Consider the following 27,387-nt stretch of genomic DNA (forward strand, 5'->3'; position numbering starts at 1 on the left):
GAGGGGTTGCAGTGTTGTGGCACCAGCACCAGTGCCTAAGGCCTAATTTTTCAGCTCCTGTTCAACAGGGGCATGTAATTACAATTCTTGATCTAATATTTCACAGCAGGGCCCTGTGAGGGCTTACAGTGTTGTGGCCACAGCAACACCTAAGGCCCAAATTTCTGCTGAGTATATAGGGCAGGACCCTACTTTCAAACATCTAACTTACAAACGACTCCTACTTGCAAACGGAAGGAGACAACAGGAAGTGAGATGAAATCTACCCCTAGGAAGGGAAATTCTCTCCTGTAAGAGTTAATATGGGAAAACAATTTCTCCTTTCCACTGATGCTTTCCAATCCTTGTTCCACAAAAAAACCCAAATTTTCAAAAAACATTTTTCATTGGGACAAAAAAGTGAGGTGAAATTTTCTGAAGAGGAGGAAAGACAGCAAAACAAATGTCACAGGGGTGATAACCCTTCCCTATGTTTTCCAAAAAGCTTAGAAAAGATTTTTTGGCTGGAGCTAAACACGTTAAAAATGTTCAAAATTACAAACAGATTCTACTTAACAACAAACCTACAGTCCCTGTCTTGTTTGCACCGCCTGTATACTGCTGTTCAGAGTATATAGGGCCTGGTGGCCCCACACCTTTCCTTATTTTAATTTGGGTGCGGGGTTCCCCTTAATATCCATACAAGACCCAAAGGGCCTGGTAATGGACTGGGGGGTACCCATGCCGTTTGTCTCACTGATTTTCATCCATATTGCCATGACCCGACATGACATTAAACCCGCAAGCAGTTTTAAATGAGATTTTTTCCTTTAAAAATGACATTTGGTGCAGGGACTGTTCTAAACATGGGAAACACGCGTCACTTTACAGGCATACTATAGACACCCCCCAGGTACGATATTTAAAGGAATATTTCACTTTTTTTTTTTTACTTTAAGCATCATTAAAATCACTGCTCCCGAAAAAACGGCCGTTTTTAAAAGTTTTTTTTGCATTGATACATGTCCCCTGGGGTAGGACCCGGGTCCCCAAACCCTTTTTAGGACAATACCATGCAAATTAGCCTTTAAAATGAGCACTTTTGATTTCGAACGTTCGAGTCCCATAGACGTCAATGGGGTTCTAACGTTCGTGTGAACTTTCGGTCCGTTCGCGGGTTCTGGTGCGAACCGAACCGGGGGGTGTTCGGCTCATCCCTACTCCTCACGCTATCAGCGTGAGGAGAAAAAAAAAAACGTTTACCGAGCTTTTGTTTACATCATGTGATCAGCTGTCATTGGCTGACAGCTGATCACATGGTAAGGGGCTGGGATCGGGCCCTTACTCGGATCTGTGATCATCTGAGGCTCTGTGACTCGGTGATCACAGCGCGCACACAGCGCGCCCTGCAGGGTGCGCGGGGTGCGCGTGCACAGGGGAGGACGTCCTATGACGGCCTCCCGGAAATTGAGGTCCGCTCTGTGGTCGTCATTCGGCTGTGGCCCGGACCTCAAGTGGTTAAAAAAAAAAAACGAACCCTTACAATCACTTTAATGTTAGACACAGTAGCTGTGTGATTCAATAAGGATTTATCAGACGTCATTCCCTCTTTCTGGAATCTCTCATGACTTTTCTCTGCTATTTGAGTGCAAAAAGCTATTAACATAATTCCAATGTTTATTATTCCACAGGTCACGCTCTGCAGCTGACTGCTCCTTCATCCCATCGAGCTATGATGGGGGAAGATGTGAACATTTCCTGCTCATTCATAATCAGTAAACCTCCTATCAATCAGTCATTTCCTGCCATAACCTGGTACTTTCAGGGAAAAGAAATATTACATGTTCAGTACGCGAAAGTGATAGCAAGAGATCCTCGTGTGTCGTATACAGGCCGGGCAGAGGATGGAATCGCTGATCTGTCTATATCAAACATCACTATAATGGATGGAGGGATCTATAAGTGCTCCATACTGTTCACCCCAAAGAGGGAGGAGAAGGAGATCAGATTGGACATACAAGGTACAAAGTTCAACACACGTTTGGTATTTATAGCCCAGAAAAGTTATTTATTTATCAATACTTGGAGTTTCACTAGTTCATGGTTCACCCAGAAACATGGTTTACAGGAGTAAATACTATGTGAGCACGGAGCCTGTTTGGGCGCCAATGTTATAAAACTCCACTGCAGATCCCCAGTCATGAATTGTGGTTCATTTCACCAGCTCATATATTTATTTTTTTATTTATTTATTTCAGGTACTTATATAACGCCATCAATTTACGCAGCACTTTACATATACATTGTACATTCACATCAGTCCCTACCCTCAAGGAGCTTACAATCTAAGGTCCCTAACTCACATTCATACATACTAGGGACAATTTAGACAGGATCCAATTAACCTACCAGCATATCTTTGGAGTGTGGGAGGAAACCGGAGTACCCGGAGGAAACCCATGCAGGCACAGGGAGAACATGCAAACTCCAGGCAGGTAGTGTCATGGTTGGGATTCAAACCAGCGAACCTTCTTACTGCTAGGTGAAAGTGCTACCCACTACACCACTGTGCCGCCCCTACATTCTTTAGTAATATAGAAGCCGGTGGGAGGAACCACAGTGTGCAAGTGTGATTTTTCACTTTTTATTTATTTTTTTTTATTTCAATGGCAAGCACAAAAGAAAAATGCAAAGGTGCCACACACTGACAGTGCCAGGACAAGGTCATTCAGTGCCCAGGGCGAAAATGCCAAACTGTGACACCTCCACCTCTTCCCAAGCAGAGCAGGGGGCATATGCAGTACACCAAAACATATGTAATGGTTGCAGTGTGCATCAGTATTAATGTTTATATTTGTGATTAGTGTGATTGGTCATCAAGATCACAAGGAATACAGACACATGGATTGGTCCATGCTGGCTTGGATCACAACAATTAATGGACACACTGGCTGCCCAAGGGTGATTTCTGAAGTGCTGATTATAAATGGTGCTCTAGAACTAGAAATTTGCCTCACCGCCATTTTCTTACAATACAAATACAGACAACATCCCAGTTAAAGGAGTTGTAAAGCCAGAAGGTTTTTTTTTATCTTAAAGCATTCTATGCATTAAGATAAAAAGCCTTCTGTGTGCAGCAGCCCCCCTAATACTTACCTGAGCCCCATCTCTGTCCAGCGATGTCCACGAGTGTCCAGGCCGTCCGTGACTCTCCCTCCTGATTGGCTGAGACACAGTAGCGGCACCATTGGCTCCCGCTGCTGTCATCCAAAGTCAGTTAACCAATCAGGAAAGGGGGCAGGGCTGAACAGTGGCTCCAGGTCTGAATGGACACACAAAGCTGCAGCTCGGCTCGGGTGACCCCATAACAAGCTGCTTGCTGTGGGGACACTCAACAGGAGAGAGGGGCCAGGAGAGCCGAAGAGGGACCCAAGAGGAGGAGGATCTGGGCTGCTCTGTGCAAATCCACAGCACAGAGGAGGTAAGTATAACATGTTTGTTATTTTTATAGAAAAAAAAAACAAGACTTTGCAATCACTTTAAGCAAAGCTTCCTTAACCTGGGTACGCCCAGATCGAAATGCTAAACTGGGCAAACTTTGATCTGTGTGTGGTCCTCCCTGTTCGGCAGAAGCCGATTAAAACTGGCTTCTGCTTAATGACCCTACTGGAAAAACTCCCTTTATCAGTGGTCTGCAGCTAATGGCTGCAGGAACAATCAGTGTATTCAGGGAATTATGTTTTGTTTTGCAGATCCATACTTACCTAGGTGGATGCTGCATCTGTCCCCCGCCGCCTCTTCACTGAGAACCGAGTGATCGAACACCGCCGATGGCTTAGTTCTCACAGACCCCCGAGCAGAGAGCTGCTGACTGTCAATCAGCAGCTCTCCTGCTCTGCTCCTCCACGCTCACTGGAGCGCTGAGCTGTGGAGGATCGGCTCGCTGAGAGGCTGAGACGGCTATCAGTCCAGGCACCTGGTGGATCCAGACTCCCATTGTTAGGATGGACTAATCTGCGTGACATCAGTGGAGAGCGGACTCCAGACCGCTCTCTGCTGAAAACGGGTCACAGGAGTGCAAAACGAATTGCACTCCTGTGACCCATAGGAGAAACCCAGCCAAACGAACTCAGGCTGGACTTCTCCTTTAAGTTGGCCATACAATAATCTTTTTTTGTTTTATCAGTAGGTTGAATGAACAACAAAAAATTCCCCGATTCCCCCATCCAAAGATATAAGACCAGTGGAGAAGTTACTCCCGCTGTGCTATTGTATTCTGATGGGGCACTGATCGTTCAAGAAAACCCGGACAGGCTGGTTCTACAGAAGTTGATTGGTAGATCGGCTTCTGTTGAACCAGTCTGCCCATACATGGATCAAAATCCGTCTGGTCCCTGCTGAATTGGCCATATTTCGATCCACGTATGCCCGCCCTTAGATTTTTTTCCCTTCAGCCCACTGGTTAAAGCGGGGGTTCACCCACACCGCCAAAAAAAAAAAATATTAAAAGCCAGCAGCTACAAATACTGCAGCTGCTGACTTTTAATACATGGCCACTTACCTGTCCCGGGGTCCAGCGGTGTCGGCAGGGGACGCCGAAAACCCGCTCGGTTCTTGGCAGCTGCTGCCGCCATCCTAGGTGAGGGAATCAGGAAGTGAAGCGTTGCGGCTTCACTTCCCGGTTCCCTACTGCGCATGCGCGAGTCTCGCTGCGCGTCCCAAGTGGTCCTCGCTCTCTCCTGGGAGCTGTGTGTTCCCAGCAGACAGTGCGGTGGGGACGGGAAGAGGCATAGACTCCCATGGGAGTCTATGCCGGAAGTGGGTGCAAATACCTGTCTTAGACAGGTATCTGCACCCCCCTCCCCCCTGAAAGGTGCCAAATGTGACACCGGAGGGGGGGAGGGTTCCGAAAAGCGGCAGTTCCATTTTTGTGTGGAACTCCGCTTTAAACAAAAAAAAAAGCTAGTAGTGTGTATACACAGCTTTAGACAATGGGATTGATTTACTAAACCTGGAGAGTTCAAAATCTGGTGCAGCTCTGCATAAAAACCAATCAGCTTCCAGGTTTTATTGCCAAAGCTTAATTGAACAAGCTGAAGTTGAAAGCTGATTGGCTAACATGCACAGCTGCACCATATTCTGAGTGCTCCAGTTTTAGTAAATCTCCCATGTGTGGGTGTTTAATGAACTCAAAAACAAAGCTCCTGAACAAACAAATCTGCATAGATGATAATAAAGATGCAGATTTGGCAGGGAAAACATTTGTCAACGGCACATGGACACTAATGCCTAGTACACATGGGACAAATGTTGGGCGACATCGGCCAGCTCAATAAACAACAGCCGACATTTGGCCCGTGTGTATGTCAGCCGGTCCCACAGAAGCTCAGCGGGGGAGATCACTGTACTAACATCGGACTGTTAGTACAGCAGCTCCGACTGGAGCTGTCAGTTTTTAAAAAAAACTATTGTGTGTGGATTATACATGGATTGATTTGTTTTTGATCATGCAGAGGCTGAAATTGATTCCCCCATCCACACAACTGAGGTGGTTGGAGGAAGCCTCCCACTGTGCTATTGTATTGTAGCTCCTCCACTGTCCGAATACACTGATCAGCTCTGCATATTGAAGAAAAACGTGCCCACACAGACCTGCTACAGTGTGAACCTAGACTAAAGTCTGGTACACACTACTCGTTCTTTTATTTAACCCAGGGCTGAATGGGAAAAAAAACTGACGGCTCAGAAGGAGCCACTGTACTAACTATGCAATGTTAGTACAGCAATCTCTGCTGCTTTGCTATTGTGTTCTGACAGGAGGGTGACCCCCCCCCCCCCCGATCCGTAGACCCTTTTCTGTCATGCCCCTTCAACAGAAGGTGGCTTCTGGCGGACCAGCATTTGGCCCGTATGTACTAGGATTAATATGGTTGTAAACGCACGAAAAAAAAAACCCTGCAAGACAAAGAAAAGACATACTGAGCTAGTATACATACTAGCTCATTATAAAATACTTACCTTAGATCAAAGCCCCCGCAGTGGTCCCGGCACACTGCTCTGCCTGGCGACATGTCTCCTAGAGTTATTTACGGATATCCGGGGCTCCAGCTATGTGACTGGCCAGAGCTGCAATGACGTCACTCCTGCACATGCGTGCGGGAGCCGCTGCACACATGCTTACCTGTAGTCTAAAGTGATCTGTAAGGGTTTACAACCACTTTAAGTGTCAGTGTGCATGTCTTTATTAGTTCCTGGGGAACTTTGTTTTCAAGTTATCCAGAAGGAGCTAGTCACTAATTGATTTTTGGCTTCCTATGTATAATGTATTACTATGGGGGCGCCGGACTGCCTGAGGTGGTCATTATCTGTAATAATGTGATTAGCTCTACTGTCTGAGGTGGCCTTTATCCATATCTCCTAACATTTTGAGATGGGAATGAGGGACACCTTCTAGCAAAAGTACAAAGACATAGGACACACCCCCCTGCCACACTCACTTAAAGGAGAATTCACCAGAAAAAAAAGGGTAGTTAAATCCACAAGGGCTTTTTTTATCACTATTCCTTTGTATTGGCTTTTGAAATTCACAAATGCAGCAATTTAGAAATGTAATGAAAGGTTTAGCACTGGGAAACACTTTTTGAAAGATAAAAAGTGCATTTTATATGAAACTATATAGATCAGACCAAAATGAGGGACAAATGAGGGGGAAAGAGGGACAGAGGGACATTGCGACAAATCAAGGACAGTCCCTCGAAATCAGGGACAGTTGGGAGCTATGATTATCTGTAATAATGTGATTAGCTCTTATCTGATGGTTTTTTGTATAAATTCAGTGTGTTTCTCTAACAAAGCAGTTCTTCTTCTGGTGTTGCCTGGTTCTTTGGGTCAGCTACATCTATATTCACTGGTGAGTTCCTGGGCTTGGGAAGCATCTTCTTTGGGGAGATACCCAGCCAGGGAGTCCATCACAGAATTTATTAGAATAGAATGATGATAATAAAGTGATTTCACGCTTCAAATCTATCACATCAAAGTATAATTATAAATACAATATATAAGTAAAAAGTGTTCTACAAGTGTAAATCCAGTGCAACATAGTATACAGTGCTCAATATTAATGTAAATGAGTGATCATCAAAAGTGCTGATGTGCATCAATATATCAAAAAATCAAAAGTTTATATTGTGCATCTTCCACTGGGACCATATAATGGAGAAGGGAGGTGATAATGATGTTTTTAAATTGTGGTGATCCGGTGAAACCGGGCTCTCTGGACTCTCACCTTAGATAGGATAAATATGGGCATCAAAACAGGTTCTTTATTGGATGTAGTGTAGTGCCATTCAGGTAGGGCTTCTCTGGTGGTGTAGCGGTTCTCCTGATGTAAAGCACCTATCAGATATGGGAAAGAAGGAGGTTGCCCACCTGGGCTCCACCAGTCCGGTGGAATAAACAGGGAAGGGAGAGAGAGAGGCCTCCAATGGTGTAGTATGTTAAATAAAATTGCAATTTATTGAAAGTATAAGTGGTCTCTTACATTGCAAATGATTAAAAACAGCATAAAGGTAAAAACAAGTTGAGGAGCGGCGTCTGAGGCGCCTCCTTACTGACTTCCGGTTTCGTCTGCTCTCGGCCACGCTCTACACGTTACATCACCGCTCGTGACTTCAACTGGAGATAGTGGAAAAAGGGGAGGATCTGTGCATACAGAATCAAACAGCCTTTTTACACAATGCAGAGGATTAACCCCTAATGCCGCGTACACACAAGTGGACTTTCCGTCAGAGTAGACTCTGACGGTCTTTCCGACGGAGTTCCGCTGAAACAGACTTGCCTACACACGATCACACCAAAGTCCGATCGTTTGGAACGTTATGACGTACGACGGGACTAGAAAAAGGAAGTTCAATAGCCAGTAGCCAATAGCTGCCCTTGCAGCATTTTTTTTTAATAGTTTGTTATAAAAGTTTGCAAACAGGTAATTTTTCTCTTACACTGATGTGCGCTGAAAGGCAGCACTGATGGGCACTGATGAGGCTGCACTGATGGGCACCAATAGGTAGCACTCATGGGCACTGATAGGCACCTCTGATAAGCGGTACTGATGGGCACTGATAGGCACTGATGGGGCTGTACTGATGGGCACCGATAGGTGTCACTGATAGGCAGCACTGATAGGCGGAACTGATAGTTGGTACTGATGGGCACTGAAAGGCTGCACTGATGGGCACTGAAAGGCTGCACTGATGAGGCAGCACTGGTGGGCACTGATGAGGCAGCACTGGTAGGCACTAATAGGTAGCACTGATAGGCAGCACTGATAAGCGGTACTGATGGGCACTGATAGGTGGCACTGATGAGGCAGCACTGATAGGCACCAATAGGTGGCACTGATAGGCAGCACTGATAGGCGGCACTGACGGGTGGCACTGATAGGCAGCACTGATAGGTGGCAGTGATGGGCACTGATAGGCAGCACTGATGGGTGGCACTGATGAGGAGGCACTGATTGGCAGCACTGGTAGGCACTGATTGCCAGCACTGGTAGGCACAGATTTGCAGCACTAGTGGGCAAAGATTGGTAGCACTGGTGGGCACTAGAGGAGCTGCACTGATAATCAGGACACTGATAATTAGTGCCCTGATTATCAGTGTAGATGTCCCTTTTAGAGAAGCCGGTTACCGGCTCTCTTCTCCTCTCCTCTCCTCATGCGGTCAGCATGAGGAAAGGAGTGCTGATAACCGGCATCTGTTTACCTCCGTAATCAGCTGTGATTGGACACAGCTGATCACGTTGGTAAAGAGCCGCTGATTGGCTCTTTACCTCTATATGTGATCAGCAGTGTCCTGCCTGTGCCCAGTGGTGGGCGCGATCACGAGAAGTTGTCCCAGAACTAGGCAACTGCGTTATAGCAGTCATTTGGTTATAGCGTGGTTGACAAGTGGTTAAATTATGTTTATGATGCTAGTAGGACATGATGTATAATATATTTTTCAGCTCCTCCACAGATCTCCATTACAGAAAAATTAGTTGTTAAAAACAGAGAGAATGTCCTCCGTAGTGTCATTTCTGGGTTCTATCCAGTGGACATCGACATTAAATGGCTCCGGGATGGAAAGATACTGGATAAATTTATTGTGGAGAAACCTCTGAGAGACCCAGATGGGACGTACAGTGTGAGGAGCTCAGTAACAATAACACCCACTAAGGAGGACAGAGAGCGGATCTTCTCCTGTAGAGTCCAACATGAGTCTCTTACTACACCTCTCCAGGAAGACTTCCAGCTGGTGTATGGAGGTAACATTATCATTACTCTGTATATACTAACTGATCAACACCTCAGCTCTATCCTATGGCATGTGGGGGTGTCTTAAATCATGTAATGGTTGACAGTCAGTGATGGCTGGTGCTCAATATTTTGGGGGAGGGAGGTTTGGCAAACTAACACCACCCCCAACCCACCCACGAAAAACAAAACCATTGGATACCATGCGGCCGGCGACCCCGCATGTAGATTAAGGGGCCGGGCACATGGATGAGGAGGTGGCACCCCTGCGCCCTGCATAGCAGGCCACCACTGTTGACAATGCTAGGTACGCTGAGGTACAGGTAAAAATAGTCCCAATCGCATGGTTAAAGGGCCTTAAAGCAAACCTAAATCACTTTAAAACAAGCCTTTCCTCACCTCTGACGCTGCAAGCATTGTGGAGAAATTTGTCTCCAAGTTCACAACAGATGCACTGAAATCACAGCTCCTTTTTCCATTACATCACATTTACACAGTGGGGTGAATTTAACCACTTCCCGCAAACCGAAGTACCTGTACGTCGTTTGAGGAAGTGGATGTACCGGGGTGAAGCCTGCAGCTGTAGGCAATAACCCCGGTACTGTTTTTTAGAGTGGGCGGTCGGCAATCTGGTTTACTTGTTTGGGGGTTCTAAGTAATTTTCTCGCAAAAAATACTGATTTTAACTTGTAAGCAACAAGTGTCAAAAATAGACTTGGTCCTTAAGTTGTTAAAAAAAAAAAAAGACTGTGCACTTTGTAAATGCAGTTGCTCCAGAGTTTATTAAATGAGGTGAGGCTTCACTATGCAAAGAATACCCAATCACATGCAAGGAAAAAGAAAAAAAAAACATGTTTTACTTGCACATGATTGGATGATGGAAGTCAGCAGACTTCCCCTCATTTACTAAGCTCTGGAGCAACTGTACTTGCAAAGTGCACAGTCTAGTTCCCTTTAATCCCAATTCACATAGGCGTACTACAGCACACACGTTAATGCAAGGACCGTGTTTGCCTTCATGGAAATGTACAAGTGTTTAGGGCCACACACCCATCGAATTGGGAGCAGCCACTGTGTTCATACAGCCACTGCGTCCAAATTGACATGAATAGGACTGGCTGCACAGAACACATGTGCAACCCCATGTGGGCAAACATGGATTTACACTGAAGTAGGCCTGTGAGATCAAGGCCTTACAGGGAGCTGCAGTGAGAGGGTGGTGCGAGGTGCGTTTGCACTGTACTGCTATGCGGTGACGGGGTGTCTGTCTGTGTTCCACAGTAAAATGTTATGTTTGCATTTTACTGCAGTTCACCGCAGCGCACCTCCCAGCTTTGTTGCAGTGTGAATGGGACTGTTTTCTATATATCTGTATACCCTAGTGGTCACTGACATTTATCCAGTGCAGCAAAAGTAGTTCACCGCACTAAGCATGAGTTAACCTTTGAGTCTCTATTGTGATTATTTAGGAAAAATTACTTCACAATACAAGCAACTACATAGGTCGGTGGCAGCTTGTTTTGTAGCTTTTTTTTTTGTTTGTTTTTTTTTTTTTTTATATGTAAATACTTTAAAGTCCATTGTTGGGGCACAAATGCACTATAAATTGAAAGTGGAGTTCCACCGAAAAAAAAAAAAATTAAAAGTCAGCAGCTAAAAATACTGCAGCTGCTGACTTTTAATATTAGGACACTTACCTGTCCAGGGCGCCCGCAATGTCCTCACCCGAAGCCGATCTTTCCCTCGTCTCCTTGGTGGATGCGCTGCCATGTTTGGTAAGGGAATCAAGAAGTGAAGCATTGCGGCTTCACAGCCTGGTTCCCTACTGCGCATGTTCGAGTCGCGCTGCACGTCCTTACTGGTCTCTGCTGTCTTCTGGGTTCTGTGTGTCTCCCAGAAAACAGCAGGGGGAGGGGGGGAGGAGGGGCCGGACATGGCGTAGATCGCCATGGAATCTGCGGCGATATATCGCCGGAAGTGGGAGCAAATACCTGTATTAGACAGATATCTGCTCCCCCCTAAAAGGTGCCAAATGTGACACCGGAGGTGGTGAGGAACCGGAAAAATGGAAGTTCCATTTTTGGGTGGAACACCGCTTTAAGTACAGTGATAGTGCATTTAACCGTTCAGATTCTGTATCTTATCTCTATGCTCACTCCTACTAAAAACGTTTAAACCTCTATCAGAATTAACCTATACAAAACAAACATTGTAATAGCATATACTGTATGTCACTTTTATCACAGCTATCCCATCCATTCACATTACTTCCCAAGCATTTATTTTGAATGTGGAGCAGATGTTGGTGTGCAGTGTTTCTGGGTTTTACCCGGAATCCATTGTTGTGAATTGGTTCTTGAATGACACCCTGGTGAAGAATACCAAGACCCGAAGAATCAGTAGCTCAGCTGTGGAATCTGACTATTACTTTATCCCGACACAACAGAACAGGGACATGGAGCTGAGATGTGTGGTGGAACATGGAACCCTCAACATCCCACATGTGGAGAGGCTGCGGGTACAAGTCACAGGTGAGTGATTCACTTTCTAAAGAGAATACTGCAAAAAAAGCTACAATACATACTATACATAAATAGATAAATAAAATATAGAAACTGTGTAATGATTATAAGCATATTTATATGTGAAATGTAGAGGTAAAAAAACTGTCAAATTATGCTTTGTAAACATTATTGCTGTGGTACCATGTTTGGGAACAGGCAATAGCACTACATCTGGTGTTATGTAGCTGCATGTGCTGTTTTTAAACCTTAGCAAGTGACTCGGTCAGCAATAGAGGTGAACTTTACTTTAACTACCAAAGGGCTGGTAACTGATAAACACGCAATATGATGATGGATTGTTTATAATTTCCTTCATGCCCTTCCCCCTTTAAAGCCCAACTCCAGGAAAAGAAAAATGATTTCCGTGCAGTGGGGCTGCCCCTGCATTGCAAAGGTTAAATGGTAGTTTAGCTAGTTTAGGTGAAGGTAAAAGTAGTTTTACTTACCTGATCCTCCTCTCACTCTGTAAACAGCTCCCCCCTATGTCTAGAAGAGAATTGTTCCTTGCCATCCAAGGCTATGGTCTCTGCATCACTCTTGATGGTGTCAGAGCCATCCAACTACTGGAGCATGGGGGTGAAGAGGCTACAAGGATCAGTCTAGCACCATGGAGGGGCCTGCAAGAGCAGAGGATCAGGTAAAAAGAAATCAGTTTCTTTTGGGAGGCATGACTGTCCGCAGAGGGGCTGATTAGTAAAACCTAAAGTAAATGTAAAATACAACTGCCTTATAGCACTCAGCTTTCATGTCCTTCCCTGTATTAGACTAGCAATAGATGGAAGCTGACTGGTTATCTTGGCAACTCTTAAGCCGCGTACACACAATCGAAATTTCCGACAACAAAGCCTTGGATTTTTTTCTGAAGGATGTTGGCTCAAACTTGTCTTGCATACACACAGTCACGCAAATGTTGTCGGAAATTCCGAACATAAGAACGCGGTGACGTACAAGACGTACGACGAGCCGAGAAAAAGGAAGTTCAATAGCCAGTGCGGCTCTTCTGCTTGATTCCGAGCATGCGTGAACATTTGTGCAACGGACTTGTGTACATACGGTCGGACTTTCCGACAACAAAGGAAGCTGTTGGAAAATTTGAGAACCTGCTTTCAAACATTTGTTGGTGGAAATTCCGACAGCAAATGTTTGATGGAGCATACACACGGTCGGACTCAACATCTGTTTTTTGTGGCATGCTTGTCTCATGTCAAAAGTGAAGAGGTTTCTCACAGAACAAAAATTCTCGTACGACAGAATACAACTTCAGAAGTGACGTAATGTGTTGAATAGTTTTGTATGTATTCTTTCATTTCTGAGCATGCGTAGTCTTGCTCTTACGATCTTTTTCGGACGAAATCCGTGCTAATAAAACGAAAATCAGACATTGTGTTCACATCCGACAAAAATGTTATAGTCTGCACATCCAGCTTTTGTCGTACGAAAAATCAGAATCAGCTGTCGAAAGCACCGTACTAACATTCCGAAAATCAGCAGATCGTTTGTTGGACGAAATTTTTCTTCCGATTTTCATATTGTATGTATGGGCCTTAAAGCAGAGTTTCACCCAAAAATGGAACTTCCGCTTTAAGTGTAGGTGACCCCCTGACATGCCACATTTTGCATGTCATTTTGGGGGGGCGGATACCCTCTTTTTAGAGGCATTCAGCTCCGGAAGGAAGTTCACCTCTCCCCCCTCTCTCACTGCAATCTTCTGAGACACGTCACAGATCCCAGAAGATTGCCCGGCCATTCACAGCGCGCAGCGCGACTCGTGCATGTGCAGTGCGTGCCCGGTAAGAAAAACAAACAACACAGGGAATAGAACTACACTAATACCTAATTAAAGAAATAAAAACACAAAACACAGTTTTTACCAATTCCTCTATTAAAAATAAAAAACAATGGCCCCTAGTGTAGATCCATCCTCAATCACAACACCCGCCACCGAGCCGAGAAAAAAAAAAATGCTCCACTCGCGCCAAAGGCTCCCGCCGTCTACCTGCTCCACCATGTGACAGTTAATGAGCGCATAAAGTATGTTATAAATTCATGAAAAATAGATGACAGGGCCATTAAGAATTGGATGTGCATGGATTATTTTTAAAGAATAAGGAAATCATTTAGTATAACTTTAAGCACTTCGCGCCCGCGCTATAGCCAAAAGACGGCTGCAGCGCGGACGCTACCTGCCGGGTGGCCGTCCCTGGACGTCCTGCTGTTTACTTCCGCGATGCGCGCTCCCGTGGGCGCGCATCGGGGAAGTTCTGTGCTGGCCGTGTCCCTTGGACACAGCCAGTCACAGATCACCATAAACGGCCAATCACAGCAGCCGTTTACAGTGCGATCGGCGGTGCCAATGAGAGATGATCTCATATGTAAACATATGAGATCATCTCTCATCGCTGGCTCTCCCTCCTCACACAGAGACAGCGTGTGAGGAGAGAGAGCGAACCGCTGCAGCGGTGAGTGTAAAAAAAAAACAGAAAAAAAAGTCAAGTCAGTGTCATCTGTCCCCACTGTCATCCCTCCCCACTGTCATCTGTTGCCAGTGCCATCCCTCCCCACTGCCATCCCTCCCCAGTGCCATCCGTCCCCAGTGCCATCCGTCCCCAGTGCCATCCCTCCCCACTGTCATCTGTCCCCAGTGCCATCCCTTCCCACTGCCATCCCTCCCCAGTGCCATCCGTCCCCAGTGCCATCTGTCATCAGTGCCACATATTAGTGCCATCTGTCATCAGTGCCACATATCAGTGGCATCTGTCATCAGTGTCACGTGTCATCAGTGCCACGTATTAGTGCCATCTGTCAAAAGTGCCATGTATTAGTGCCATCTGTCATCAGTGCCACGTATTAGTGCCATCTGTCATCAGTGCCACGTGTGATCAGTGCCAAGTATTAGTACCATCTGTCATCAGTGCCACGTGTCATTAGTGCCACATATTAGTACCATCTGTCATCAGTGTCACGTGTCATCAGTGCCACGTATTAGTGCCATCTGTCAGTGCCACGTATTAGTGCCAAATGTCATCAGTGCCACGTATTAGTGCCATATGTCATCAGTGTCATCAGTGCCACATATTAGTGCTATCTGTCATCAGTGCCACGTCAGTGTCATCAGTGCCACGTATCAGTGCCATCTGTCATCAGTGCCACATCAGTGTCACGTGTCATTGTCCTGGTGCTCCAGGGCCTTCAAAAGTGGAATAGTTAGTCAACAAGTTAGATGTGTCATTTATGCTCCTAGAACACCTGACGGTGCTCCCTGCATGTTGGGCCTCTGTATGTGGCTAGGCTGTGAAAAAGTCCCACACATGTGGTATCCCCATACTCAGGAGGAGTAGCAGAATGTATTTTGGGGTATATACATGCCATGTGAGAGAAATAACCTATTACAATGACAATTTTGTGGGGAAAAAAAAAATCTTCATTTTGCAAAGAATTGTGGGAAAAAATGACAACATCAAAAACCTCACCGTGCATCTTACTAAATACCTTGGAATGTCTACTTACTTTCAAAAAAAAGGGTCATTTGGGGGGTATTTGTACTTTCCTGACTTGTTCGGGTCGCAAGAAATGAGATAGGCCGTCAGTACATCAGGTGTGATCAATTTTTTATGATTTGCACCACAGCTTGTAGACTCTCTAACTTTCAAAAAGACCAAATAATATCCACTAATTTGGGTTATTTTTACCAAATATATGTAGCAGTATAAATTGTGGCCAAAATTTATGAAGAAAAATTAATAATTTGCAAAATTTTATCACAGAAACTAAGAAAAATGCGTTTTTTTCAAAATTTTCGGTCTTTTTTTATTTATAGCGCAAAAAATAAAAAACTCAGAGGTGATCAAATACCACCAAAAGAAAGCTCTATTTGTATGAAAAAAAGGACAAAAAATTCATTTGGGTACAGCCCTTTCACTCTGGGGCGGTGGGCGGCGTCGGCGGTAAAACGCCGCTATTATTAGCGGCGTTTTACTGTCGGTATGTGGCCGCTAGCGGCCGAGAAAGGGTTAAATACCACCGCAAAGCGCCTCTGCAGAGGCGCTTTGCCGGCGGTATAGCCGCGCCGTCCCATTGATTTCAATGGGCAAGAGCGGTAAAGGAGCGGTATACACACCGCTCCTTCACCGCTCCGAAGATGCTGCTGGCAGGACTTTTTTTACCGTCCTGCCAGCGCATCGCTCCAGTGTGAAAGCCCTCGGGGCTTTCACACTGGATACACAGCAGCGGCACTTTCGGGTCGGTTTGCAGGCGCTATTATTAGCGCAATAGCGCCTGCAAACAGCCCCAGTGTGAAAGGGCTCTAAGTGATGGACTCCCAACTATGTTAGATATAAACAGTTGTGTTTATGTTTTCTTCTTCTTTTTAGATCTGACAGCAAAATATAAAACCTTTGTTCGAATTGTCGCTGCAGTGCTGGTCTCAATACTAGGAACTGTCACCTTCTATGTGTTAAGCATGAAAAAAAAGAAAAAGAGTAAGTATCTGGAAACAAATGAGCATATATGTGTCACCGGCGCAAAAAAATTTTGAGTATAAACAATATTATTATATTATAAAATTGAGTTGCTGCAATCAAAAAGAACACCACTAGGTGAAAAAAGGAAAAAAAATTATATATGTGTTGAGTGCGCTACTCTTCTCTGGACACACCACTCTGTTTAACGTTCGTGCCTACACAAACATCCAACCTTATATGACATGTAACAGTGCCCTAATTATCCACTCTCCTTGTTATATCCTAAATAAATATCAGCATAAATAAATACAAAAATTAATATTAATATATGACATCTGTATCCAAACTGTAATGTCCAAACTCATGTGCAAAGTGCAATGTGCAATGGTCCCAGAGGCTACCACAAAACCATCCTTTAAATTTACAGCGTGTATTATCCGTGACACTTTCACCACTTTCGTGACAAGACCACCACCATATGGATTAGCCACTCACCAGATGTCAATGAACAATGCGCCTTTGGTTCATTTAATAGGGATAACCACTCCACCTGAATCGTTCATTTGCTGACCCCAATGCGCTATATATGAGCCATGTCCTCCTCATGAGAAATAAACAGCGATCACTGCGCAGTATGTAAAAGCTGTTTATTTAAGCTAAGTTAAGAAAAAGATGATACACTCACATTTCAAGGTGCTCGTGAGCCAGCACCAAGCTATTCCAGCAGCTAATAATAAACAAAAGAAGAGCGACCATTATTAAAAAACTTATTTACTAAAGGCAAATAAGTGCAAAGTGCAAACTATAAGTCCAAAGTGTACTTGAAATTGCACTAAAAGTGCACTTGGAAGTGCAGTCACTGTAAATCTGAGGGGTAGATCTGAAATGAGGGGAAGCTCTGCTGATTTTATCATCCAATCATGTGCAAGCTAAAATGCTGTTTCCTTGCATGTCCCCCTCGGATCTACAGCAGTGTTGCCAACCGCCCGTATTTTTAGGGGCAGCCCGTAAAAATGGGCACTTTTTTCCCCGTCCGTAAATGTCTGTAGTAGCGGGAATGTGCCAGTAAAAAATAGCCGTGACCGGTCCGGCTTGGAACTGCGCATGCGCAGTTCCGGAGCTTGCCGAGCAGATCCTCTATTCGGCCAGCGGGGGGGGGGGGTGGATCTCACAGAGGCTGAGTGGCGCTTGGGCGCTTTACTGGGGGTGAGGCAAGTGATGTATTAGCACATCCCGCCAGGCGTGCCAGCATTTAAAATCTGTAACACTAACCTGGAGCACTGGAGCAGCAGGACTCGGAGGCTGAGCAGCACGCCGCGGCGGAATGGAGGAGCCCTGCATCCAGGACCAGGCAATCCAGAGTCTACGGGGACCGGGGGGAGTCTGGGACAGAGTGATAGCCCAGCCGACGGTGACAGAAGGTGATGGTGGCAGAGGGGGATGGACTGGAGCAGGTGGTGTTGGTGGCAGAGGGGGATGGTGGCAGAGGGGGATGGACTGGAGCAGGTGGTGTTGGTGGCAGAGGGGGATGGTGGCAGAGGGGGATGGAGGCAGTCTGGCAGAGGGGGATGGTGGCAAAGGGGGGTGGTGGCAGGGGGTGATGGTGGCAGAGGGTGATAGTGGCAGAGGGGGGTGGAGGCAGGGTATGATGGTGGCAGAGGGGGATTGTGGCAGGGGGTGATGGTGGCAGAGGGGGTGAAGGCAGGGTATGATGGTGGCAGAGGGGATGGTGGCAGGGGGTGATGATGGCAGAGGGGGATGGAGCAGGTGGTGTTGGTGACAGAGGGGGATGGAGGCAGGGTGTGATGGAGGCAGTCTGGCAGAGGGAGATGGTGGAAGGGTGTGATAGAGGCAGTCTGGCAGAGGGGGGATGGTGGCAGGGGGTGATGGTGGCAGAGGGAGATGGAGGCAGGGGGTGATGATGGCAGAATGGGATAGTGGCAGAAGGGGATGGTGGCGGAGGGTGTGGGTGGCAGGGGGTGATGATGGCAGAAGGGGATGGTGGCAGAAGGGGATGGTGGCGGAGGGTGTTGGTGGCAGGGGTGATGGTGGCAGAAGGGGATGGTGGCGGAGGGTGTTGGTGGCAGGGGGTGATGGTGGCAGAAGGGGATGGTGGCAGGGGGCGATGGTGGCAGGGGGTGTTGGAGGCAGGGAGTGATGGTGACAGGTGATGGAGGCAGGAGGTGATTGGACTAGATAATTCCTTATTATGTCGAAAAAAACAAAAATATGTTTTTTTACCTTAATATCTACCTTAAATCACATTGCTATTTGCCTAGCGTACTTGTTTGTAGCCTAAATACTGAAATTTACACCTAAAAAATGTAATTTTGGAACTTTTGTGAAATGCCAGTAAAAACGTGGTGGTGCCAGTAAATTTTGGGTGTCGTGCCAGTAAATTTCAATCTGGTAGGTTGGCAACACTGATCTACAGCGACTGCACTTCCAAGTGCACTTTTAGTGCATTTTCAAGTGCACTTTGCACTACAAAATAGGGGATAGATTTATGGCATTTTTATTATTATTTTTTATTTTTATTATTATTTTATTTTATTTTTTTATTTTTATTATATTTTCTTTTACTAGTAATGACAGTGATCTGTGTTTTTTATTGGGACTGTGATATTGCGGCGGACAAATTGGACACATTTGACACATTTTTGGGACCATTGACAATTGTACAGCGATCAGTGCTATAAAAATGCACTGATTATTGTATAAATGTCACTGGAAGGGAAGGGGTTAACACTAGAGGGTGATCAAGTGGTTAACTGTGTTCCCTGGGTGTGTTATAGCTGTGGGAGGATGGGACTGTCTAGGAGGAGAGAGAGATCAGTAATCTGTCTCTACTCCCCTGAAAGAACCGGGATCTTTACACACACAGATCCCGGTCTGTCACGAGCGATCGCGGGAGGCTGGTGGTCATCGCACCCATTGGGCACTCGCATCGGGGTTGATTTACTAAAGGCAAATCCACTTTGCACTACAAGTGCACTTGAAAGTGCAGTCGCTTTTGATCTGAGGGGAAGATCTGAAATGAGGGGAAGCTCTGCTGATTTTATCATCCAATCATGTACAAGCAAAAATGTTGTTTTTTATTTTCCTTGCATGTCCCCCTCAGATCTACAGCAACTGCATTTCCAAGTGCACTTTCAAATGCACTTCCAGTGCACTTGTAGTGCAAAGTGTATTTGCCTTTAGTAAATAAACCCCATTGTGCCCTACAATCTGGTCAAGCATTAACAGTTAGCTAAACCTGGCCAAACACTAATACATTTTTTTCCTTCAGCCTGTTGGCAAAATAAAATATATCAGATAGCTCCATCCACATAAACAGCATAGATAGATGAATCCCCCTTCCAGGCTATTTTATTCTGACAGCCACTAGCACCAGCTGTACCCAAATAGAGTCTGCAGCTAATTGGCTGACAAGTTTTGGCCTGGCTTCTTAAACAAAAGTTGATTAAGTAATTGACAAGGCCACCCACTGTTGGAATTTTTACCAATTCCCCTGAATGGACCAAAATTCTAACAGTGTATGACCAGCTTTAGGATCAGAAGATGGAGGTCAAGATATACACATGGACCATTGGGCATAGATCATTGGCCACATAAAGCCATTCAGCCTGAGCACTAAAATATCTGCATTAATCCAGGTACGTCTGTAACTATGTGGTATAAACAGGGCCGAACCCCGGCGGGTGCACGGGGTGCAGTGCACCCAGGCGCCAGAGAGGGGGGGGCACTGAAGCACCAGAGTGCTCCCCTCCCTCCTCCCCTCCGTGTGCAGAAGTAGCTCTGTCCGCAGGTCACCGCTGCGGAGCGGCCGCTGTACGGCCGCTGTGCTTTACACTGCTAGAGCCCGTCCCCCCTCCCTCCTCCTCCTGTCAGAGGAGAGCAGCCGCTGGAGATCGGAGCGGCTGGTCTCTGTGTTGAGAGAGACCAGCCGCGCAGTGACTTCGCTGGGGAGGGGGGGGGGGTGGCCTGTGCCTGCAGCCTGACACAGGTTCTCTCCACCTCTGTCTCTCACTCCCGCCTAAGCTGCTCCCTGGCTGTCTCGATCTGCCCTTCACCCGGGCAGCGCAGCTGCACACTGTCCTCTCTAGCTGCCGCCCGGGTGTTAATGTGTCTGTACTGATAGAGGGAGGTTTGTCCCTGGGGATCTGTACTAATGGTGGTGTTGTCCTGGGGGGTTTGTACTAATGGGGGGGGTTGTCCTGGGGGGTCTGTACTAATGGGGGGGTTGTCCTGGGTGGTCTGTACTAATGGAGGGGGAGTTGTCCTGGGGGTCTGTACTAATGGAGGGGGGGTTGTCCTGGGGGGGTCTGTACTAATGGAGGGGGGTTGTCCTTTGGGGTCTGTACTAATGGAGGGGGGTTGTCCTGGGGGGGGTCTGTACTAATGAAGAGGGGTTTGTCCTGGGGGGTCTGTACTAATGGAACTGGATTTGTCCTGGGGGGGTCTGTACTAATGGAGAGGGGGTGTTTGTACTAATGGAGAGGGGATTTATGTTGGGGGGTATGTACTAATGGAGGAGGGTTTCTCCTGGGGGGTCTGTACTAATGGAGAGGGGATTTGTCCTGGGGGGGGGGTCTGTACTAATGGAATGGGGATTTGTCCTGGGGGGGGTCTGTACTAATGGAGGGGGGATTTGTCCTGGGGGAGTCTGTACTAATGGAGGGGGGTTTCTCCTGGGGGGTCTGTACTAATGGAGAGGAGATTTTTCCTGGGGGGGGTCTGTACTAATGGAGGGGGGATTTGTCCTGGGGGGTCTGTACTAATGGATGGGGGGTGTTTGTCCAGGGGGGGTCTGTACTAATGGAGGGGGGTGTCCTGGGGGGGTTTGTACTAATGGAGGGGGGTTTGTCCTGGTTGGGGGTCTGTACTAATGAAGAGGGGATTTGTCCTGTAGGGGTCTGTACTAGTGGAGGGGGGGGGGTTCTCCTGGGGGGTCTGTAGTAATGGAGGGGGTTTGTCCTGGGGGGTCTGTACTAATGGAGGGGGGTTTGTCCTGGGGGTCTGTACTAATGAAGGGGGGATTTGTCCTGTGGGGGTCTGTACTAGTGGAGGGGGGGTTCTCCTGGAGGGTCTGTACTAATGGAGGGGGTTTGTCCTGGGGGGTCTGTACTAATAGAGGGGGTGTTTGTTCTGGGGGGTCTGTACTAATGGAGGGGGAGTTGTCCTGGGGGGTCTGTACTAATGGAGGGGGGGTTGTCCTGGGGGGTCTGTACTAATGGAGGGGGATTGTCCTTTGGGGTCTGTACTAATGGAGGGGGTTGTCCTGGGGAGGTCTGTACTAATGAAGGGGGGGTTGTCCTGGGGGTCTGTACTAATGAATGGGGGATTTATCCTAGGGGGTCTGTACTAATGGAGGGGGGTTTCTGATGGGGGGTCTGTACTAATGGAGGGGGGTTGTCCTGGGGGGTCTGTACTAATGAAGCGGGGGTTGTCCTGGGGGTCTGTACTAATGAATGGGGGATTTATCCTGGGGGGTCTGTACTAATGGAGGGGGGTTTCTCCTGGGGGGTCTGTACTAATGGAGAGGGGATTTGTCCTGGGGGGTCTGTACTAATGGAGGGGGGTTTCTCCTGGGGGGTCTGTACTAATGGAGGGGGGTTTCTCCTGGGGGGTCTGTACTAATGGAGAGGGGATTTGTCCTGGGGGGTCTGTACTAATGGAGGGGGGATTTGTCCTGGGGGGGTCTGTACTAATGGAGGGGGGATTTGTCCTGGGGGGGTCTATACTAATGGAGGGAGGTTTCTCCTGGGGGGTCTGTACTAATGGAGAGGGGATTTTTCCTGGGGGGGTCTGTACTAATGGAGGGGGGATTTTTCCTGGGGGGTCTGTACTAATGGAGAGGGGTGTTTGTCCGGGGGGGTCTGTACTAATAGAGGGGGGGTGTCCTGGGGGGGTTGTACTAATGGAGGGGGGGTTTTCCTGGTTGGGGGTCTGTACTGATGAAGAGGGGATTTGTCCTGTAGGGGTCTGTACTAGTGGAGGGGGGGTTCTCCTGGGGGGTCTGTAGTAATGGAGGGGGTTTGTCCTGGGGGGGTCTGTACTAATGGAGGGGGGTTTGTCCTGGGGTCTGTACTAATGAAGGGGGGATTTGTCCTGTGGGGGTCTGTACTAGTGGAGGGGGGGTTCTCCTGGAGGGTCTGTACTAATGGAGGGGGTTTGTCCTGGGGGGTCTGTACTAATAGAGGGGGTGTTTGTTCTGGGGGGTCTGTACTAATGGAGGGGGAGTTGTCCTGGGGGTCTGTACTAATGGAGGGGGGGTTGTCCTGGGGGGTCTGTACTAATGGAGGGGGATTGTCCTTTGGGGTCTGTACTAATGGAGGGGGGTTGTCCTGGGGGGTCTGTACTAATGAAGTGGGGGTTGTTCTGGGGGTCTGTACTAATGAATGGGGGATTTATCCTGGGGGGTCTGTATTAATGGAGGGGGGTTTCTCCTGGGGGGTCTGTCCTAATGGAGGGGAGTTGTCCTGGGGGGGTCTGTACTAATGAATGGGGGATTTATCCTGGGGGGTCTGTACTAATGGAGGGGGGTTTCTCCTGGGGGGTCTGTACTAATGGAGAGGGGATTTGTCCTGGGGGGTCTGTACTAATGGAGGGGGGTTTCTCCTGGGGGGTCTGTACTAATGGAGAGGGGATTTGTCCTGGGGGGTCTGTACTAATGGAGGGGGGATTTGTCCTGGGGGGGTCTGTACTAATGGAGGGGGGATTTGTCCTGGGGGGGTCTGTACTAATGGAGGGGGGTTTCTCCTGGGGGGTCTGTACTAATGGAGAGGGGATTTGTCCTGCGGGGGTCTGTACTAATGGAAGGGAGATTTGTCCTGGGGGGGTCTGTACTAATGGAGGGGGGATTTGTCCTGGGGAGGGTCTGTACTAATGGAGGGGGAGTGTTTGTCCGGGGGGGTCTGTACTAATGGAGGGGGGGTGTCCTGGGGGGGTCTGTACTAATGGAGGGGGGTTTGTCCTGGTGGGGGGTCTGTACTAATGGAGGGGGTTTGTCCTGGTGGGGGTTCTGTACTAATGAAGGGGGGATTTGTCCTGTGGGGGTCTGTACTAGTGGAGGGGGTTCTCCTGGGGGGTCTGTACTAATGGAGGGGGTTTGTCCTGGGGGGTCTGTACTAATAGAGGGGGGGTTTGTCCTGGGGGTCTGTACTAATAGAGGGGGGTTGTCCTGGTGGGTCTGTACTAATGAAGTGGGGGTTTGTCCAGTGGGGGGGTCTGTACTAATGGAGGGGGCATTGTCCTGGGGGGATCTATACTAATGGAGGGGGGGTTGTCCTGGTGGGGGTCTAATGGAGGGGGGGTTGGTTTGTCCTGGGGGGTCTATACTGATAAAGGGGGGGTCTGTACTGAGAGAGGGGTTTATACTTAGTGGGGGGCCTGCACTGACGAAGGGGGGTCTATACTTAGTGGAGGGGGGGTTTGTACTGAGGGGCGACTAAAGTTGGTGGAAGGGGGGTGACACCATATTATACCGCACCTGGTGACACCAACCCTAGTGACGTCACTCCAGCTGCGGGCTCTACTTTCGCCCCTTCCCCTCCCTCTCCTCCGCACGTGCACTGCTATACTAGTGAGCGGCGCTGGCCAGCACAGCCTCCCACTATGTTTCTTCCCCCGCCTTCATATCAGCCAGGGAAAAAATAGAATAGAAAAAGGAGCAGAGAAGAGGATTGTGTAGTCCCGAGGACTGGCAGCCCCACTGTAACACGGAAACTGCAGCCCACACAGCAGGCTCAGCTGAATGGGAGAGAGAGAGATACAGGAGCCCGGGAAAGCTTTCAGGGAAGTACACCCAGGACTCCAGAGGGAGAGGGCAGTGCTGAGGGAACACCACCAGAGAGAGAACCCCACTGCCCTGCGCCACCAGAGGGAAAGACACACAGCCTAGCGCCATCCCTGGTGGAGAAAGGAATGGAGTCACTGCCAGAATACAGATCTGGGTGCTACCCAGCGGAGTCGCCACGGGCAATTCAGAGTGAGCTGACTCCTGATCAGAGGAACCATCGCTGGGTCAGGTGAGAGGGCCGATTGGCCATTATCTACTAATGTCCATAGGAACTGCAGTCTCTGACCATCTCCTGTATTATATCTGCAGTCTCTGACCATCTCTTGTATAATGTCTGCAGTCTCTGACCTTCTCTTGTATCATGTCTTCAGTCTTTGACCTTCTGTTGTATCATGTCTGCAGTCTCTGACCATCTCCTGTATCGTGTCTGCAGTCTCTGACCTTCTCTTGTATCATGTCTTCAGTCTCTGACCTTCTCTTGTATCATGTCTGCAGTCTCTGACCATCTCTTGTATCATGTCTGCAGTCTCTGACCATCTTTTGTATCATGTCTGCAGTCTCTGACCATCTCCTGTATCATGTCTGCAGTCGCTGACCATCTCTTGTATCATGTCTGCAGTCTCTGACCATCTCTTGTATCATATCTGCAGTCTCTGACCATCTCTTGTATCATGTCTGCAATCTCTGACCGGCTTCTGTACCAAGTCTGCAGTGTCTGACTGTCTCTTGTATTATGTCTATAGTCTCTGACCATCTATTCTATCTTGTCTGTAGTCTCTGACCATCTCCTGTATTATGTCTGCAGTCTCTGACCATCTCTTGTATCATGTCTGCAGTCTCTGACCATCTCCTGTACTATGTCTGCAGTCTCTGACTGTCTCTTGTATCGTGTCTACAGTCTCTGACCATCTCCTGTACCATGTCTGCAGTCTCTGATCATCTCCTGTACCATGTCTGCGGTCTCTGACCATCTCCTGTACTATGTCTGCAGTCTCTGACTGTCTCTTCTATCATGTCTACAGTCTCTGATCATCTCCTGTACTATGTCTGCAGTCTCTGACTGTCTCTTGTATCATGTCTACAGTCTCTGATCATCTCCTGTACCATGTCTGCAGTCTCTGATCATCTCCTGTACCATGTCTGCAGTCTCTGATCATCTCCTGTACTATCTCTCCAGTCTCTGATCATCTCCTGTACCATGTCTGCAGTCTCTGACCATCTCCTGTACTATGTCTGCAGTCTCTGACTGTCTCTTGTATCATGTCTACAGTCTCTGATCATCTCCTGTACCATGTCTGCAGTCTCTGATCATCTCCTGTACCATGTCTGCAGTCTCTGATCATCTCCTGTACTATGTCTGCAGTCTCTGACCATCTCTTGTATCATGTCTGCAATCTCTGACTAGCTTCTGTACCATGTCTGCAGTGTCTGACTGTCTCTTGTATCATGTCTGCAGTCTCTGACCATCTATTCTATCTTGTCTGTAGTCTCCGGCCATCTCCTGTATTATGTCTGCAGTTTCTGACCATCTCTTGTATCATGTCTGCAGTCTCTGACCATCTCCTGTACTATGTCTGCAGTCTCTAACCATCTCTTGTATCATGTCTGCAGTCTCTGATCATCTCCTGTACTATGTCAGCAGTCTCTGACTGTCTCTTGTATCATGTCTACAGTCATTGACCATCTCCTGTACTATGTCTGCAGTCTCTGACCATCTCCTGTACTATGTCTGCAGTCTCTGATCATCTCCTGTACCATGTCTGCAGTCTCTGATCATCTCCTGTATTATGCCTGCAGTCTCTGATCATCTCCTGTACCATGTCTGCAGTCTCTGATCATCCCCTGTAGTATGTCTGCAGTCTCTGATCATCTCCTGTGTTATGTCTGCAGTCTCTGACCATCTCCTGTACTATGTCTGCAGTCTCTGACCATCTCCTGTTCCATGTCTGCAGTCTCTGATCATCTCCTGTATCATGTCTGCAGTCTTTGACCGTATCCTGTATTATGTCTGGGGACTCTTTCTAACAGAAGCCCTCTCTGTGTGCATCAGAGAGACTCCCCTCCAGGTCTCATTAGTGTTCTCTCTTCCTGTATTTCCTTTATTGTTAAGAGATCATGGGAGGATTTCAGGGTAACAAAGACTTCTTAGGGGAGCAGCTCTGTATTTGAGTCGATGTCATAGAATCATTTGTAAAGGGGAGGAGTTGGTAAGATGACCACGCCCATGTGGGGGCGCCAGAAATATTTCTGCACCCAGGCGTCTGGGACCCTAGGATCGGCCCTGGGTACAAAGCCACAAAAGAAAACCCCACCCGCCTCTCTCATCACTAATTTAAAGGCAATTCCTCTAATATGTAGAATAGTAATTTCTTTTATAGCATATAGAGGTTCCCAACTTATATATAAGCATATTTCATCCAAATGTATTTGACACTTGCTATTGCTACATGCATAAATTGCCTTGTAGTCAGAAAGTTGGGTTCCTGTGCATCTGGACCCAGAGCATGGTCTATTAGCACTGTAGTTACAGCATTACTTCTAAAGTTGGTGGTATACAAGAGTGGACATAAATGTGGCACCTTAGCAATGTCAAACAAGCTGTTCTATCTATGACTATGCTTTGGAAAATATGTGCGGACATCCCAAGTCTCCTGCGAGGTGGGGCTCCCGGAGACCTGCAAGTGCTGCCCAATATCCCGGCTGCAGGGCTGATCCTGGATTGTCCCCTGGTTCACAGCCGGGGATGATCGGTGCAGCAGGAGGGACAGCTGTGAACACCGATCTCCCTGTATAGCTGACATCCGCTTTTCCTTCTCTCCCTCCTGCGGATGTCGGATAAAAAGCTACACAGGGAGATCGGTGATCACAGCTGTTCCTCCTGCTGCACCGATCCCCCCGACTTTTCCCTGTATCGTCCTCCTCCAGCCCCCCTCCGTGTCCTTCTCCCCCGTTCTTCAATGGCTCCCCTCCGTGTCCTTCAAACCCCCCCTTCTTTTCCGGCTCCCTGTCCTCCTCCTCTACCCCCTCCTCATCCCCCACAGCCGGCTTCCCTCCTCCCCTCTCCCGCCAGTTGTGGGGATCTGTCAAGGTGGCTAGCGGAGGAAGGGACCAGTCATTTACCGGCCCCTGCCTTTTCTGAATTGGACACAGTGAGCGAGATCTCTCCTGTGTCCTGTGAAAACTGAGCAGAGTAACCTGTGTGTTTACTCTTCTCAGTTTATGAATGGAGAGGAGCCGCTGTCTCCTCTCCATTCATCTTCAATGCTGAGAAAGGGACTGGGGAACCAATGTCC

At 47.7% G+C, this 27,387-nt stretch overlaps 1 protein-coding gene across 1 annotated transcript in view; it reads left to right on the top strand.

Moving 5' to 3' along the window:
* The window catches only part of LOC141147992 (uncharacterized), a 134,307-nt gene that overhangs the window by 13,456 nt on the left and 93,464 nt on the right, over positions 1-27,387 (top strand). The window contains exons 2-5 of the mRNA XM_073635148.1: positions 1,671-2,000; positions 8,981-9,280; positions 11,516-11,800; positions 16,204-16,311. Coding sequence (XP_073491249.1) covers positions 1,671-2,000; positions 8,981-9,280; positions 11,516-11,800; positions 16,204-16,311 — 1,023 coding nt within the window. The remainder of the gene's footprint in view (positions 1-1,670; positions 2,001-8,980; positions 9,281-11,515; positions 11,801-16,203; positions 16,312-27,387) is intronic.

This window comes from Aquarana catesbeiana, linkage group LG06 (assembly GCF_042186555.1).
Source record: "Aquarana catesbeiana isolate 2022-GZ linkage group LG06, ASM4218655v1, whole genome shotgun sequence".
Lineage (NCBI taxonomy): Eukaryota > Metazoa > Chordata > Amphibia > Anura > Ranidae > Aquarana > Aquarana catesbeiana.